Source organism: Malania oleifera, chromosome 1, assembly GCF_029873635.1.
Source record: "Malania oleifera isolate guangnan ecotype guangnan chromosome 1, ASM2987363v1, whole genome shotgun sequence".
Lineage (NCBI taxonomy): Eukaryota > Viridiplantae > Streptophyta > Magnoliopsida > Santalales > Ximeniaceae > Malania > Malania oleifera.
In genome coordinates, this window is record NC_080417.1 from 16,459,438 (window position 1) to 16,478,251 (window position 18,814).

The window sequence follows — 18,814 nt, forward strand, 5'->3', positions numbered from 1 at the left end:
CTTAAAGGCTAAGTTAGGTTTTTATTTATAAAACTCTCATTCTCTCTCTCTCTCCCTCTCTCTAGACACGAACTCCACTCTCTCTCTCTAAGATTTTCGGGCTGTGTGTTGCCAGAATCGACGATCCGACGTCGCTATGTGGATCAGGGAAGGAATCTCTATAGGTTCTATGGATCAGAATTTCATTTTGGAGATTTCCGAGTTTTTCCTGAAAATCGAGGTAAGGGTCAGTTTTTGCTTTAGGTCTGGTAGATCTGTAGTATATGAGATTATACTGAAGTGTTGTTCTTTGAGTATTAGGTTTCGGAGTTTCGTGCCGTTGTTTTGAACCATTTAGATTCGGGGTTTGGAAAATTGGGGCTTGAGTTCCGGATCATTTAAGACTCCGATTCACACACAAGTAAGGGGGTTATGTTAATAAAATGATTTATACAATATGAATCGACTGAAATGTTGAAATAACTTTTAGATATCGAGTTACGGCGGTTTTAGGGTTTCTGGGCCTCGGTTCGGTAAACCGGCTTTATTTTCAAAACCAACCGATCAAATTCAAATGTTATATTTTTAGAATATTGTACTTGTCATTCCGAACCTTTTCACCGGTTGGAAATGTTTAAAACTCGTACTGTGATATTAACTATTTATATTTACTTTCGGGTTGTTTTCGAATGTGGAAAACTGTGTGGCAGGTGTTGGTGTTGTGAAATATTGGAACTGTTGTGAAAATGTAAGAAGTTTATTTGACGGCTACGGGCCGGATTTCACGTAATGATGTGTTTTGTGAAATGATTTCAAAAGAGTGTTTAAATTGCTTAAATTGCACGATATGCTTTAGAAACCCTAGGGACTGGTAGTGTAGGCACGGATCCGTTGCTAGTGAAGGCACCATACTTTTTATCTATATGAACCCAGACTGTATTGAGACAGTAGGGGCGGTCTTAGTGTGAGTTTGCCTCTTGATCGTGTACCCAGGCTGAATTGAGAAAGTAGGGGCAGTCAACCCTGATTGTGGGGATTTATACACAGTATAGAGTTTGAGGGCGTGTCCTATCCTGCATATCTATACATTTATGTAATTGTTGTTATATACTATGGGGTTGTTCATATGACGAAAATGGGCTACGTATTTTACAATTACGAAAACGATGATTATATATGTTTATGTTTTTGTTAAACACTTAAAGCATGCTGGACACACATTGTTATTAGCTTAATCATCCCTTACTAAGAGGTGTCTCACCCTATCATACAAACTGTCTTTTCGGGTCCTTATCGAGGTTGAGATTAGCAAGGACTAGGGCAAGGTAGCAATCTGTTTTTGAGTGAGCGTCTCCACAAGCTCGATTTTGTAGGTTATGTTATAGGTTTTCAGAACTGGTAAAATGTTGTAAGACTCGAGGATGCGTTGAGTATCTTACAATATTGTATATGGATGTTGGAATAGATGTATGTATCTATCAGGCAATTAGAACTCTAGTAATAGTTTGATGGATGTTTATGTTTTCCGCTGCGTATATATCTGTTGAGAAGTATATCAGGTACACAGACGTTACTACAGTAACACCCGGGCTATAAGTTGGGACCGGAGTGTTACAGGCATGGTCTTAAATTTCCACGAAATTGTCGAAATTTCCATCGAAATTTCCGGTTTCCATCACCCTCGAAATTGAAATCGTAGTCAATTTCCGTCTTGCATAATTTCCATCGAAATCTCAATGAATCATCTCGAAATTTATCGAAATCTCGAAATTCCAGCGAAACTTTTCGAAATTTTAACTATACAATGAAATTTCCTTGGAATTCAAATAAGAGATTTAGGAGTGAAGTGAAATTTCTCCCTTAATTTATTTTATTTATTTTTATCGAAACAAAAAATATTATGACTAATGCTTTTGAAATTATATGAAAAAATAAACTTACAGCAGCTTTTTATTTAACCAATTATGTCTAAATCATCATTATTTGTACAATATATAATATTTAAATGATTTATGAATTTCATTTGTATGCGCTGAATATGTTTACTATACATTATCTTACAAATATGTTTGACACACATACTATATTGCAACTTTTCAACCTCATACACAACATAGATGTGTTTAACTTGTAATATATTTGTCCTAAAACTTACATTATTATGTTTGTTAACCATTTCTAAAGTTTTACAAAGAATTACATGCTTTACTACTGATTTCCGTTATTTTTTCAAATCGTAATCGAAATTGACATCGAAATCGAAATTTCCGTACTTTTGGAGTTTCGAAATTTTAGTCGAAATCGAAATTTAAGACCTTGGTTACAGGTGGTATCAAAGCTTAGGTTTGCTAGGTTCTGCAGACTTTGACGGTCAGTGAGTAAATTACCAGAGTATTGGCTGTAATGAGATAGAGTTAGAGAGTTAGTCGGGTTTTAGTCTGGAGGCTTGGAGGCGGGAGTTCCTTCGACGATTTTCTGTACTTTTCCGGAAATGACGATTTCAGGAAAACCATGGTAAATCCATCGATGGTTTCGTTTCTAGGTTAAGTGACTTGACTCGGATGTCGAGATGAGAGGTTAGACGATCTAGTGTGTATGGGTTGTTGATGTCTCGAATATGTCTTGTTTAATCTTCTTGTTCCATATTTGCATTTATTGTGTTAAATGTGGAATGATTAAGTTGGCTTTTACCTGTGTACAGGATGGAACCCAGAGGGAGGGGATTATGGCAGGAGGCAATAATCATCTGGATGCCTCCAATGAGGATGAGACTGAGGCTCCTGTGTTCCTCCGTGATATAGCGAGGCAGGCTAGGAAGGAACCCAGGAGGAGTTCTAGGGAGCAGGATCAGATGGTTGTAGATAGAGGTTGCACGTACCAGCAATTCTCCAGAATGAATCCATCAGCATTTTCGGGAGGGCCGAACCCGATTGTGGCAAAGGACTGGTTACAAGAGATGGACGATCTGTTGGAGGTGTCCGACTGCACAGAGGAACAAAAGGTTAAATACACCGCCCTCAAGTTGGTGGGGGAGGCTAAGAGATGATGGCGATCAGCTAGGCTGGTCGAGGAGCAGCGCCCAAGGTACGTGTCGACTACCCGGAGTCGCTTCAGGGAGGTGTTCTTCGCACGATACTTCCCCATCGCCACCCGTGAGGAGAAGTCTGAGGAATTCCTCCACTTGACTCAAGGATCGATGTCGGTGCAGCAGTACGCGGCTAGGTTCGTGGAGTTATCTCGGTTTGCGCCTCACATGGTTTCAGATGAGCCGAAGAAGGCTCGTATGTTTGAGAGGAGCCTGAAGCAGGCTATACATGCGCAAGTAGTAGCGTTGTAGTAACCCGACCCAAAAAAAAAAAAGATATTTTGGAGAAGATATTTTGAAAAGAGATATTTTTAGATATTTATATATAAATATCTTGGAGGAGATATTTATTTAGATTACTTAAGGGCTAAGTAAGGACTTATTCTATAAATTCTCTTATCCTCTCTCATTCTCTCATTCTCTCTCTCTCTCTCTCATTTTCTCTCTCTCGAGGATTTATTCTATAAATTCTCTTATCCTCTCTCATTCTCTCTCTCTCTCTCTCTCTCTCTCTCTCTCTCTCTCTCTCTCTCTCTCTCTCACTCATTTTCTCTCTCTCTCTCTCTAAGATCCTTCGCCGTTCATCATCCGTTTCCAAAAACGGAGGGTACTGCGTGGATCAGAAGAGGAAACTCTACACTTTTAGTGGATCGGATCGTCGTTTCGGAGAGTTTCGGGTTTTCCCAAGAATCGAGGTAGGAATCTGATCCTAATTTTGATTGGATATTTGGATAGCAGTAGAAAACATAGTAAGGTTATGTTCTGTGGTTTTAGGTTTTCAGGATCTCGAGTTGTCGTTTTGGACCGTTTTCGTACGAAGTTTCATTTCGAATATAAGGTAAGGGGAACTTGATTACAACAGCTATTTTGGAAAACTAAACCGCTAAAAAGCTAGTTTATGTTATTATCTATGATTTAACAGCTTATTTGTGAAATTCTATTGAGAAGAGATGCTGGTTTGACGATTTTACGGTTTTTGGTAAAAACAAGGATTTCGATGTGTGATCTCCAAATTTTACAAATATTGTTTATTTGTGTATACTATAGTAGGAGAGGCTCGAATTCTTTATTTATTCAGTTAAACTATGTATATTAAATTTCTATCATTTAGCGGGTTTTTATATTAAACTTGTGTGATATATGTTGAAATGGAAATGAATGTATTTTCTATACTACTGATATAGAATATGGGAATGAAATTTCAATTTGTTATACTGACAATGTGATAAACAGAGGCTGGTGATACACCGAGCCGCATCAGTAAACAAAGAGGGGTAAACTGAGTGGAAAGACGCCAGTTTGAACCCGCTGGAATTATTTCTATACTATTGATATAGATTATGGGAAATAAAATCTATCATATTTGTATAAATTGAATTTATGATACACGGAACCACAGCTTGAGAGTAATGGGAGGGTTGAAAAATACTTTCTTTGCAGAGTTGAAATAAACTACTGTTATATGATACGGCACGATATCGTAGCTAGATGTACACGTGCAACCACACGTACTAAACGATGTGGGTACCAAGATGGTCGGCTAGCAGGGTGAAACCATTGGCTGATATTGGGCCAATGGAGGCAGTCGGATCGTATGTAGGTACTCGGCAGTGTCTGCACGAACAGGGCATTGGACGAGTACCAGTGCACAACCCGAGCCACGGGGTAAAACTGGTTATAGGGATATTTTGCTGTTGGTCATCTGATAAATCATTAAATGGTCGAAAGATAGATGTGGGAATTTTGTAATATGAATAATGATATACCTGATGCATTACTGTATTGAAAATATTTGATTTATATTCCAGATGTTGAATGAAAATATGCATGTATGCAGTCACACACTGTTGTAACTCCTTCTTCCTTACTGAGAGGTGTCTCACCCTATCTTACAACCTTTGTTTTCAGGTCCATCCGTGCGTCGGTCCTAGTAGATAAAAGGACTAGGGAGGTTATTTTGGTTAGCTTACGTAAGCATCTAAATTTTTGTACTAAACTTGATGAAAGTCCTTTTTGGAGGGTTGTAATATGACGATTACTCTAAGTCCGAATGTATGTAAATTATGGATGTATTAGTGAACTCTGGTATAAGGCTAGTAGTAATCCCAATGGATGTTTATGTTTTTCCGCGACATTTACATCATGATTATGTATGTTTTACACCTGTATGTCCCTGTTTAGGGCGGGTTGTTTCCATATCTTGAACAGGTATAGGTATTTGATGTATGTGAGTGACACCTGAGTCCGTGTAAAGGGCCGAGTCGTTACAAGTGTTGATGGTCCAAGGCTTTTACGAACTTGTGGATAGAGCCATGGCGGCTGAAGCCAGCATCCAGGAGAGGGAGAGAGAGGCAAATCAGAAGAAGAGGCCTTTTCCCCAAAATTCACAGTCAGGCTCCAACAAGAGTTATTGGAAGAAGTCCGGTGGTCCTTCGGGCCAACAGCAGTAGCAGTTGGGATCTCAGGCTTCCCAGGGGAGTTTGGAGAAGCTAGTGTGTCCCAAGTGCCAGACGCAGCATTGGGGCGAGCGCAAGTCTCGATTCACGGGTTGCTACAGGTGCGGGGAGTCAGGGCATCTGATACGAGACTGTCGAACGACAGTGACTCTCCCTTCAACATAGGCTTAGAACCGGGGTGGTAACCAGGCACCTCGAGGTGGTCACCAAGGAGGCACCGCTCAGGCTAGGGCATACTCGATGATGCCGGGCGATGCAGAGAATGCCGACAATGTGGTGATAGGTACCATTTACAGCTTATCATATAATGCTGTAGTTCTTTTTGATTCGGGTGCAACCCACTCCTTTATATCTCGAGAATTTGTTAAACGGTGTGGAGTGGAGGCTCAACCGTTAGAGGTTGAGTTAAGTGTGGATATGCCATCAGGGTTAGTGGTGGTATGCAGTAGAGTGGTCAGGGATTACCCGATAGAGATTCAGGGGAGGAGATTGCCTGTCAATCTAATCGTGTTTGATATGCATGGGTTTGATGTAATCCTAGGGATGGATTGGCTGGCATCCAGTTTTGTGAGCATTGACTGCCGTAGGAAGGAAGTAGTGTTCAGGCCTCACAGAGAGCAGGAATTTCTATTTGTTGGGTCGTGTGTGCGTTCTGCACCACGGATCCTCTCGGCGATGTAGGCGAGACAGCTACTTCTGAAGGGTTGTCAAGGATAACCGGCGAGTGTGAAAGAGTCACCTAAGGAGGGATTGAAGTTGGAGGATATCTCGATGATAAGGGAAATCTCCAATGTCTTTCCAGAAGACTTCCTAGGGTTGCCTCCAGACAGGGAAGTGGAGTTTGCTATTGAGTTAGCACCGAGGACAACACCAATCTCCAAGGCGCCTTACAGGATGGCTCCAACTGAGTTGGAAGAGCTAAAGGAGCAGTTACAGGAACTTTTGGACAAGGGGTTCATCAGGCCGAGCGTGTCACCCTGGGGTACGCCTATGTTGTTTGTGAAAAAGAAGGACGGGTCGATGAGGATGTGCATCGATTACCGGGAGATCAATAAGGTGACCATGAAGAACAAATATCCGTTGGCTCAGATTGACGACTTGTTTGACCAGTTGCAGGGTACTCCGGTCTTTTCGAAGATCGATCTGCGGTCTGGGTATCACCGGTTGAAGGTGAAAGTAGAAGATGTATCGAAGACTGCTTTCCGAACCCGGTATGACCATTACGAGTTTTTGGTTATGCCGTTTGATTTGACGAATGCACCTGCAGCATTCATGGACTTGATGAACAACATGTTCCACGAGTACCTAGATAAATTCGTGGTGGTGTTCATCGACGACATCTTGGCGTATTCGAAGAGTCCAGCAGAGCATGATGCTCATCATAGAGTAGTCCTTTAGGTACTTAAAGAGAAGGAACTATTCACTAAATTCAAGAAATGCGAATTCTGGCTTGAGCAAGTTGCATTTCTACGGCATGTGGTGTCCAAGGAGGGGATTTTAGTTGACCCAGGTAAAGTTGAGATGGTAGTTGACTGGGCAAGACCAAGGAACGTGCATGAGGTTCGTAGTTTCTTGGGTCTGGCAGGGTATTATCGCCGGTTCGTCGAGGGCTTTTCTAAGCTGTCGGGCCCTTTGATGTAGCTTACCAGGAAGGGTAGCAGGTTTGCATGGACTGGAGACTGTGAGCAGGGTTTCCAAGAGTTGAAGCGGCGCTTGGTCACGGCTCCAATGTTGACCATTCCATCAGGGGATGGTGGCTTCGTGATCTACAGTGACATGTCCCTGAAGGGACTAGGTTGTGTTTTGATGCAACAAGGTAAAGTAGTTGTCTACGCTTCTCGTCAGCTCAAGGAATATGAGAAAAATTACCCTAAGCATGATTTGGAGTTAGCAGCAGTTGTGTTTGCTCTAAAGATCTGGTGGCACTATCTGTATGGTGAGAAGTGCGAGATCTTTACCGATCATAAGAATCTCAAATACTTCTTCACCCAGAAGGAGTTGAATATGAAGTAGGGCAGGTGGCTCGAATTGAGCAAAGACTACGACTGTACCATTAGCTATCACCCCAGAAAAGCTAATGTGGTAGCTGATGCGCTGAGTCGGAAGTCGGTGGAGGCGTCGGTTTCAGTAGTTGTGGGGCAGCATCAGATCAGAATGGATCTAGAGAGATTGAGGGTAGAGCTAGTGGACGAGGATCCCCAGGCCTTCGTTGCCAGGTTGGTGGTTCAGCCGACCTTACGAGAACGAATCAAAGCTACTCAATTTAACGACGTGGAGTTGGTAAAGATTGTGGAGAAACTGCAGAGCGAACCACATGCAGACTTTAATGTCTCTAAGGATGGAGTTCTCAGATTTCACACCAGGCTGTGTGTACCAAACGACGCAGGGATAAAGAGAATGATTCTGGAGGAGGCTCATCGCTCTCTCTATATTGTTCATCCAGGGAGCACGAAAATGTATAGAAATCTGCGAGAATCGTTTTGGTGGAGTAATATAAAGAGGGAAGTGGCCGGGTTTGCTGGACAATGCTTGACAAGTCAGCAGGTGAAGACCGAGCATCAGAGACCGACAGGACCACTACAGCCACTTGACATTCCTAAGTGGAAGTGGGAACACATCTCGATGGATTTCGTTTCGAGGTTGCCTTCAGCGGTGCACAGCATGGTATTAAATAACGGCCGTTACGTAGCGTAATGGAAAATCATCTCTCCGATTCCGTTACAGCCCGCATTAGCAGTGAGCAGAAAATTCACGTGCGTAACAGCCATTACAGAACCGTAACGGCCCATAACGGCCGTTACACTAACGTTACGACCCATAACGTCCGTTACAACACATTACAGCCGACAGCCCCTTACACTACTGCGTACCTTTTGTGTGTCTCTCTCCATGATATAGCTTAGATCTCCTCATTTGAAGCCTCCAAAGAAACGAAAGCAGCTTCGAAGCTTCGATTTGTTGTGTTGTTCCCTCTTTCACTCTTCGTCTCTTTCGTACAGCTTCAATCTACGAATCTGAAGCTTCAAAATCCCCAAAATCAGCTTCGATTTTTGCCTTGAAGATGTTCTTCACAGTTCGCAGGTCAGCTGACTGGCAATTCGTCTTGAAGGTGTTTGATTTTTCCCTTGAAGGTGTTTCGATTTTTCCCTCTTCGTCAGTTCGTCTCCTTTGTCCAGTGTAAGAACCCAAAAATCAGCTTCCAATCTTCGATTTGTCGCTTGAAGGAGCTGTGCTCTGCAGGTCGCCTCCATTCGCAGGCTCGCAGTCGCAGCTCCAAAAATAAGTTTTGAAGCCTTCGATTCCCCCAAATTTTGGGGGCTTGCAGGTTGCAGCTCTCTCGCAGCTTCGGTGGGGACTCGGGACTCGGGAGTGGGCATGTTTCTTCAGTTCTTCTACTTCATTGGTTAATGTAATTGTAATTACCAATTTATTCTAAACTAATAATTTAGTTTATTTTATAATTTCAGTTTATATTTATTATTTAATTAGTATGCAAATTTATAAATGATTATATAAGTAAAATTTATTAATTAAAATAAAAAAATTAGTATAAAATTATTAAAACATAAAATTTATAAAGATAGAGAGTTAGAGTACAGATTTAGTAAAAAATTATTAATTAATATTCTACATAATTATTTTTTTAAATACCTTGACTATTAATAATTTAATATTAGATCTAAAATTTATAATAAATCCTAATTTCTACACAATTAGTCAAGTCTCAAGTGACTCAAGTACACTACCATTTAAATAATTAAATTGAAAGATTTACAATTCCATATTTATTTTTTTAAATTGTAAATTGTAATATAAATTATTGTATTGTAATATAAATTATTGGGTCTATTGACTCATTTTAAGTAACTTTATGTCTTTAATCAATTGATTCTTCATTTTAATTACATTTCTACATCTTTTTTACCCATTAAACTAATGCAAACTTTAAAAAAAATATGCCTTTTTTTGTAAGCAACGCACTAAAATTAATATAAAAATCATAATGCCTATTAAAAAGCATTTGTAGGTTGAATGAAGGTTGTCAAAATTCATTAAAAATCATGCATTAATGGATTTCATGCTTATTTTTCGATTTTGGCATGGTTGTGCATGCGTGAAAAAAATTCACAACCGTTACGCCCGCTTCCCGTTACGTAACACCCGTGTCTCCCGCGTCCCGCGACTGTTACGCGACGTTACCCGCTACCGCGATTTCAAACCATGGTGCACAGACAGAATGCTATCTGGGTGGTGGTGGAACGGCTGACGAAGACGGCACACTTCATTCCAATTAGAGTTGGCTATTCTATGAATAGGCCGACAGAGTTGTACGTACAGGAAGTAGTACGGCTCCATGGCGTCCTGGTGTCTATCGTTTCAAACCGAGATCCATGTTTCACGTCTCGGCTCTAGAAGGGGTTGCAGGATGCCTTGGGGTCACAACTCACGTTCAGCACAGCATTTCACCCGCATACGGATGGACAGTTTGAAAGGACGATTCAGATTTTGGAGGATACGCTGCGGGCATGCATGTTGGATTTCGGTAACAATTGGATCTAGTATCTACCGCTCGTAGAATTTACTTATAACAACAACTACCAGGTCAGTATTGAGATGACACCATATGAGGCCTTGTATAGTCGTCGGTGCCAAACTCCGTTGTACTGGGATGAGGTAGGTGAGCAGCAGATTTTGGGACCAGAGTTGGTTCAGCAGACCTCTGTGAAGGTCGAGCTTATCAGAGAAAGGATTAGATCAGCTCAGTGTCGGCAGAAGAGTTTATGCCGACACTCGCCAATGGGAACTGAAATTTGATATCGAAGATATGGTATTTCTGAGGGTTGTTCCTATGAAAGGAGTGATGAGGTTCAGGAGGAAGGGCAAGTTGAGTCCTTGGTACATTGGGCTGTTCGAGATCCTGGAGAGGATAGGTTCAGTTGCTTATCGGGTAGCCTTACCCCCTACCTTATTTAGGGTGCATGATGTGTTTCACGTGTCAGTGCTGAGGAAGTACGTGTTAGATCCGTCGCACATGATTAGTTATGAGTCCTTAGAGATCAGTGAAGCGCTAGCTTATGGTGAGGTACCAGTTCAGATTTTGGATCAAAAGGTACGGAAGCTGCGTACCAAGGAGATACCATTGGTAAACGTGCTATAGCGTAACCATGCGGTTGAGGAGGTTTCTTGGGAATCAGAGGCCGAGATACGTCAGAAGTATCCTCAACTATTCAGAGATGTTCAAAGTTAGACAGGTAATGTAGATATGTGAGTGTATCCCTTTTTGCTTATGATAAGGGTATGTGGATTGTCTCTAGGAGAGTTTGTATATGTAATGTGAGCTTCCAAGACTATAGTATGTAACCACGATATTCCTCCGCCATAAATTTGGGATGGGCCTGCTATGTGGGTGGCCGCCGGCTCTTCCTAGAGACAGAGCAGTTAGAGTTCAGACAATGTGATAGGAACAGTTAGCAAATTTCGAAGATGAAATTTTATAAGGAGGGGAGATTGTAGTAACCTGATCAAAATATATATATATATATATATATATATAAAATAAATAAAGAGATATTTTGGAGGAGATATTTTGGAGAATATATTTTGAGATATTTATATATAAATATCTTGGAGGAGATATTTATTTCCGAGTTTTTCCCGAAAATCGAGGTAAGGGTCGGTTTTTGGTTTTGGTCCGGTAGATCTGTAGTATACGAGATTATATTGAAGTGTTGTTCTTCGAGTATTAGGTTTCGGGGTTTTCGTGCCATTGTTTTGAACCATTTAGGTTCGGAGTTCGGAAAGCTAAGACTTGAGTTCCGGGTCGTTTCGGACTCCGATTCACAGTCAAGTAAGGGGGTTACGTTAATACAGTGATTTATACAATATGAATCGATTGAAATGTTGAAATGACTTTTAGATATCGAGTTACGGCGGTTTTAGGGTTTCTAGGCCTTGGTTCGATAAACCGACTTTCTTTTCAAAAATAACCAGTCAAATTCAAATGTTATATTTTTAGAATATTGTACTTGTCATTTCGAACCTTTTCACCAGTTGGAAATGTTGTTTTCGTTGTTTAAAACTCGTACTATGATATTAACTATTTACATTTACTTTTGGGTTGTTTTCAAATGTGGAAAACTCTGTGGCAGGTGTTGATGTTGTGAAATACTGGAACTATTGTGAAAATGCAGGAAGTTTATTTGACGGCTACGGGCTGGATTTCACGTAATGATGTGTTTTGTGAAATGATTTCAAAAGAGTGTTTAAATTGCTTAAATTGCACGATATGCTTTAGGAACCCTGGGGACTGATAGTATAGGCACGGATCCGTTGCCAATGAGGGCACCATACTTTTAATCTATATGAACCCAGACTATATTGAGATAGTAGGGGCGGTCTTAGTGTGAGTTTGCCTCTTGATCATGTACCCAGGTTGTATTGAGATAGTAGGAGCGATCAACCCCGATTGTGGGGATTTATACATGGTATAGAGTTTGAGGGCGTGTCCTATCCTACATATCTATACATTTATGTAATTGTTGTTATATACTATGGGGTTGTTCATATGACGAAAGGGCTACGTATTTTACAATTACGGAAATGATGATTATATATGTTTATGTTTTTGTTAAACACTTAAAGCATGCTGGCCACACACTGTTATTAGCTTAATCCCTTACTGAGAGGTGTCTCACCCTATCATAAAAACTGTCTTTTCAGGTCCTTATCAAGGTTGAGATTAGCAAGGACTGGGGCAAGGTAGCGATCTGTTTTTGAGTGAGCGTCTCCACAAGCTCGATTTTGTAGGTCATGTTATAGGTTTTCAAAACTTGTAAAATGTTGTAAGACTCGAGGATGCGTCGAGTATCATACAATATTGTATATGGATGTTGGAATAGATGTATGTATCTATCAGGCAGTTAGAACTTTGGTAATAGTTTGATGGATGTTTATGTTTTCCACTGCGTATATATCTATTGAGAAGTATATTTGGAACACAGACGTCACTACAGTAACACCCGGGCCGTAAGTTGGGACCGGGGTGTTACAGCAATGGTATGATTTTTCTCTTTAACAGCTAGTAAATGGTTGACCGGTCTCAATAAGTGATCGATCAAACAGACATGAAAATTTTCATAACAGGCATAAAATGACTATTTTCCTCTAAACTCTATATATATGCCCTCTCAAGCCTAAGGAACGTTAGAGAACATATTGATACTAAATTTCCAAGCCCAAACTTCAATTCTCTTTTGATCTCTCTTATGCTTCAAATTGCTCACTCTTGAGAGATCACATACAAAACTTTTGTGCTTTTGAATATTCTTTGAGAGTTAGTTTAGAACTTCAATTTGTAAATCATTCCTTGTGAGGAAATTTGTTTTCTAAGCTTTCTTTTATTTGGTTTCCTTACCTCTGTTAAAGCAAAGGGTGTAATTGGTTGCCTTGTCATTGTAGAAAATAAGGGATTGTAATTAGTTTCCTTGTTCTTTGAAAAACAAGGGGAATAATGAAACCTCAAGGTGGTTTGCCTTGAGAGAGTGGACGTAGGCCGGTTGTTGAACCACTATAAAAAGAGTTTACATTTCTCTATCCCTATTCTCCCTTACTTTAATTTGCTTAATACTTGTGTATTCACTTCTTTTGTTTAATGTTCTTTAAATTTTGAATCGAACACTTAAATTTTTACTAAACACAATTCATCCCATCTCTTGGGTTGGCACTTGGGCCAACACAATGGTGGATGGAGATTGCGAGAGGGTTTCTTCTAGATGGGTCTTCGCAAAGGTTTCTTGCATGCGCAAGTGCCCCGAAAGGTGGGGGGGGGGGGGGGGAAGAGAGAGAGAGGAGCTGTTTGAATGCCCCCACCCCCCCACCCCAAAAAAAAAAAAATCTAGTAATCCCTTTTTTGTGAGAAAAGAAGGAATGCCAACAATTATTTATAAAATTTGAGTGTAGCTCATAGCAAGTACAAACTCTCATAATTACAAATTTTAACTTTTTATATCAATTTGTTTATCTAAAGAGTCCAAAAACTTTGTTCAATTAGTAGAATTCTATTATTATTAAAAAAAAAAATTAACATATTAATAACTTTAAAGAAATAAATTAATTTACTTATTATTTTTTGTTCATTTATAATTTATATAATTTAATTAAGTAATAAAAATGAGGATGTTTAAGTAAAGAATTCAAAACTTATTGAATCAACAAAGCATATAGACAAATTGACCCAAACAAGTGATTCAAGCATACCATGACCCAAAATGGCATATCGAATAATGCAACCACCAAGAATTGCGTACCTCTTAAGTAGCGCACCCCCATTCTCGTACCCATACCACAACCCAAAAAGCGCTGCATTCCAAGTACCTATGGATCAATATCATCAAAATAGACCACTAGGAATTTCTCTATGAAGTTTGCATGACATATGTGTTGGGGATATTCAGAAGTCCAAAAGACATGACGAACCGCTTAAAATAAACCACCATGGGTCCTAAAGGCAGTTTTCCACACAAACCATACTTGACGATAAGCTTATTAATGACTCCACTATCTGTGCATATCCTCCAAGATCCATCTTTCCTAGGGTTTAAAGGGCAAGCATGGCATAAGGACTAAGGTTATGGCTCACTAAACCTCTCTCTATAAGCTTTCCTACCTTCCTATTCGATTCAACATGCTCCTTTAGATGTACTCTCTGGTGGGGAAGACTTACCTAATGATCCAAGAATGAAATCTATGGCATGCTAATTATCTCTCATGTGTGGAAACTTAGGAGCTAATCAAGGACAACATCTAATCAACAAATCTCCTACAAAAATAGAAAACTCACAAAAAGAATCAGTAACTCCAAAAGGGATCTGCATGACTACAAAAGCTAACAAAAGCTCACTTTTCAAACTCTCTCTCAACTTCCCTGAAATACAAAGCCTCTCATAATGGGGATTACGGGAATGACTTCTTATCCCTTGAACCCTTGGGCTTGGTAGGATTAAGAATTATATTCTTTCCCTTGTACCTAAACATATAGATTTTCTCCCTGTTATGATTGGTTACATTCAAATCATATAATCAAGGGCAACCTAACAAGACATAAGTGACATCCATAAGCAACACATTACAATAGACATTATTGCTTGGATGTGCACTAAGCACCTTAATGTACCTAGCAAACTGGTCCTTTTAACCCAAGATACACTAAAGGATTGGGTTTGTGGCTTTGCTTTAAGGTTCAATCAAACCAAAGTGGCCTTATAAACAACATTCGTACTATTACCCCCATCATTTGCCAGCTTACAAAATGTATCAATACATCTTAGGAAAGTATGGAAGATAGTGGTCCTCTACCTATCATCATTATCCACAACAGTGAACAAAGCACATCTTACAACACCCTAATCTCCTAAACCATATAGTGCTGATTTATTTACCAAGTCCTTCAGGGTAGGTTAGGGTTAAATTCATTTGTCACAAGCTACACATATGATTTGTATGCTGTATGCTCCAACCTGCCGTGGGAGTTGGGGGTGGTGGGTGAAGGGGGTTAGGTTTCAAGATTAGTGTGTGCTATGTTGCTCATTGTTGTATGATAACTATTGTCCTTTTGATTTACATGAGATGGGAGATCTAACATTTTCCTAGGTTCTCAAGTTGCAACAAATCCTTCTCCTCTCTTCACTTCTTCTTCTCCTTCACTAACACTAATCAACATCCAAACATTTTAGAACCTGGACTAGACCGGATGGTCCTACCAAGATCAATTAGCACTGGGTACATGACTGCTATGGGTGAACAGAACCCAATGAAGCGACCCAAAGGAAAACTAGATGACCCATTGCAAACAGGTGCGAACTGGGGTTAGTTTTGGCAACCTCATGTAGTTTTTTAGAAAAAAAATAAGTTAAGCTTGTGAAGCTCTCTTCAGATAGCGACGCAGATCCTTGACTAGGCATCCCAGGCTCCCAAATTCTCCTTCAGCTCCTCCTTTGGCAATCAACCTCCTTCAGCAACCGACAGCATTGCCTATTTAGGCAGTCAACAGTGCAGCCTCCTCCATGGTAGATGATGGAGCTGCAGCTCCTCCAGTAGAACTACCACAGGCTGAAAATTAAATAAGGAGCAGAAATTTTCACTTTCCAAGTTCCAACCTGCCATCCACCCCTCCCAAAAAAATGCGTTTGTTGCATTCTTAGTTGCATCTAATAAATATCCTTATGAAAATAGGAAGTAAGGCTTCATCTTTATTGTTATTTTATTTTTTTTCAGCTTTTTAAAGAAAGAAAAAAAAAAAAGTGATGTATAAACATAAAAATTACTATTTTATAATATGTTTAATGATTAATTTTATTTTTTATTTTTAATGATTGATATTAAATATGTATAATTAGTTTTATTTTTACAAATATATAACTATATACGTATAATTAAATATATCATCAAATGATTATACATATGATATTATGTTGAAGTTATCAGTTGGACCGGTGACTTTCCCAGTGGTCACCGTTCCAAGTTGAAATCCTAAATGAACACCTATCACATTCCTAGTTTTTGGCTGTAATTCCTTGCACTAAAAATATACTGTCGACCTAAGCTTCTATTTTATTTCTATTTTAGTGGCTATATGCATAGACTGTAGTTTATTTGAACACAACTCGTCTTATTAACCATTCAGTTTTCTTATCCACCATTCAGTTTTCTTATCCGTCAAAATTTTCATGTGCAGGGCTCCTGTCTCCACCTCCCCTCTCCCAGAGCGGGGGCAACCAGATAGAGTTGTTTTTTGAGCAGCCAAAAGCAGATGGTTTCTAGGTTTAACACCTCAGAAGGGGTAAAAATTCACTCTCTTTAGCAACAAAGAACAGCCCCCCCGCCCCCCTTCTCCCAGAGCGGGGGTAACCAGATAGAGTTGTTTTTTGAGCAGCCTAAAGCAGATGGTTTCCAGGTTTAACACCTCAGAAGGCATAAATATTCACTCTCTTTAGCAACAAAGAACAGCCCAATAAATGTGCTTCACATGTTTCTGCCATAATTTCCTTGCTGAAAATTGTACCAGGATATATCCACTACTCCGGGATAGAAAAAAATAATACGGAAGAAAAAGGAAATCATAAGACAGTTTGGGAATCTTTCGCGGAAATGCTGCACGATATTGTTCAGAATTTCACAATCTATTGCCCTGGTCCTGTGCACTATTACATCAAAATGTATACCTCCCATTCCGACTAAGAAATGAAATTCGTTAATTTTAAACTTCTGGAGAGAATAGTCAAAACATAGAGGGAACTAGGAAACATGGAAATGTAAGTTTCAATAATTCAGAGAGAGAGAGAAAGTACATGTCGAGCTGCTTGAGGCTGTAAGCATGGCGAACGAGGCGGGCAGTGGAGTCATCGTCCATCTTCCAACCAGCGAAGCTCAAAATCTCTCTCCTACCCAAAGATCCCTTCACTCCTTGCCTCCATCTCCTGCAAACTCCGCTCGCCCTGATTTTCAGACACACAAATACCCAATTAACAAAACTTAAAAAGAAACAACAACAACAGAAGATGATCGCCGATCGGCAAACCCAACGCGATAGGGTGAAGAGAACAACTCACTGTGCCAAATCAGTAAAAGAAGAGACGAGAACAAAGATATGAACCAGCAGGTCCATCGGAAGCCGGTCAATTTCGGCCTCTCCGTCCTCCCCCATCCCTCAACGAAGGCGCCGATAGAGCGAGAGAGAGAGAGAGGGTTGGGAGCTCGGAGGTGCTGCTCGAAGGAAGAAGCTCTGGGAATTGGTGCTGTATAATCGGGGAGTAATTGCAGAAAATGGCAAGGTCATAGCTGTTTGTAGGAGACGGACGCAAAGCAAGAAGAAGAACGATGTGGTCATTTTTTGTCATGTTGACACCACTTCCCTCCACATTCAAAGCTGTACGTCAATTGCCTACACTTCTCTCTCTCTCTCGGTAAGGCCCGTGGGTTCACTCGGGCCTGTGATTGTAATGGGCCCATATTTTTAATAAATTTGTTATTCTTAAATAAAATATAGTAAATCCTCCCCTATCTATTGTGGGTCGATGGCTCCTTCTTTAAATTTCAGTTCGTGTTTTCTATAAAGAAATCTCTTATCAACGATAGAACAAGTACATAATCAAAACTTAAGTTTTAAAAATTTTACAAGTCTAAATATTTGATTTCGAGAACATACCTTATGATAACTTTTCATCATTTAATCAAATAAATTTTTTTATAAAAATTAATTACTTTGTTTTTTTTTTATTTACCTTTAGCCACATGAAATAGCCCAATTAATGACTAAAAAATAATTTATAATGATAAATTTGCCCTTCTTTTGAGTGAGTTATACATTTTTTATAAGAAAAATAAAAATAAAAATAAAAATTTTTAGTTTTAATTTTTTTTATTGGAGATGAATTTCTTACGGCTATATCATTTCACTCATGTGCCAAGCAAAAAAGGAGAAAAAATATCCTTTTTGAAATTTTATTTTGAATACATTATGGTAAATAAACATATAGAGTATATCCCAACACAAAATGTTAAGGGACACTAAAATGACATTTAAAGCCTTTGGAGAGATCACCATCTTTTGCTAAACTTGGAAGAGTTTAGTGTCTCTTATCACTAATTTTTGTATTGTAACGACCTGCTTCCTACCATTATATATATATATATATATATATATATATATATATATATATATATTGAAATTTATACTGCTTTGATACCATTTAATTCAAACAAAATTATCAGCCTAAACAGCGAGAAACTAAATTCATACGACTGAAACTATATATATACAATACCAAAGTGGCAGAATATCCCCAAAATATTCATATACACTATTCTCAAACATACCTTCAACTGAAATTGGGGCTATACAAAATAATCTCCCAAAAATACTCACCATACTAATAGGGCAGTACAATAGCCCCACTACTTGCGAGCCTGATCCACTTGCCTAATTAGCTCACCTGAAAAATGTAAAAATAATGGGATGAGTCGACGCTCAGTAATATGAAATATGCTATTACTAGTGTGTGACAAGTGAGCTACATGCTTGTAAAATCTGATTTAGAAAAATATCATAAATAACACATCTAAATAAAATTTGTATACCTGCTACAAAATAAATCATACCCAGGTAGCTTAACGTAAACTGATTTTCCTGAATATTTATTCATAATACTGCTAATATCTATAAGTATGTCTATTTTCTATAAATTTGATCATACATATATATAATAATTGAAAAGATTTCCTGGATGGATAACTGAAA

The 18,814-nt window shown here is 39.3% G+C and overlaps 2 protein-coding genes across 4 annotated transcripts in view; one reads left to right on the plus strand and one right to left on the minus strand.

Moving 5' to 3' along the window:
• The window catches only part of LOC131144280 (F-box protein At5g67140), a 29,791-nt gene extending 12,312 nt beyond the window's left edge, over nucleotides 1-17,479 (minus strand). The window contains exons 1-2 of the mRNA XM_058092828.1: nucleotides 17,127-17,479; nucleotides 16,866-17,012 (exon numbers count right to left, since the gene is read on the minus strand). Coding sequence (XP_057948811.1) covers nucleotides 16,866-17,012; nucleotides 17,127-17,221 — 242 coding nt within the window. The 5' untranslated portion in view covers nucleotides 17,222-17,479. The remainder of the gene's footprint in view (nucleotides 1-16,865; nucleotides 17,013-17,126) is intronic.
• On the plus strand, nucleotides 62-5,224 carry LOC131144287 (uncharacterized). Of its 3 annotated transcripts, XR_009133773.1 has the most exons (4): nucleotides 62-220; nucleotides 2,681-3,759; nucleotides 3,839-3,902; nucleotides 4,973-5,224. XR_009133773.1 is itself a non-coding variant. In XM_058092840.1 (2 exons), the coding sequence occupies exons 1-2, from the start codon at nucleotides 137-139 to the stop codon at nucleotides 3,023-3,025; spliced, it is 429 nt and encodes a 142-aa protein (XP_057948823.1). In that variant the 5' UTR covers nucleotides 65-136; the 3' UTR covers nucleotides 3,026-3,366. The 3 variants fall into 3 exon arrangements, 1 of the variants encoding a protein (XP_057948823.1); XR_009133774.1 differs by lacking the exon at nucleotides 62-220 and having other exon boundaries at nucleotides 3,488-3,759; nucleotides 4,505-5,224; XM_058092840.1 differs by lacking the exons at nucleotides 3,839-3,902; nucleotides 4,973-5,224 and having other exon boundaries at nucleotides 65-220; nucleotides 2,681-3,366.
• Nucleotides 17,480-18,814: the final 1,335 nt, after the last annotated feature.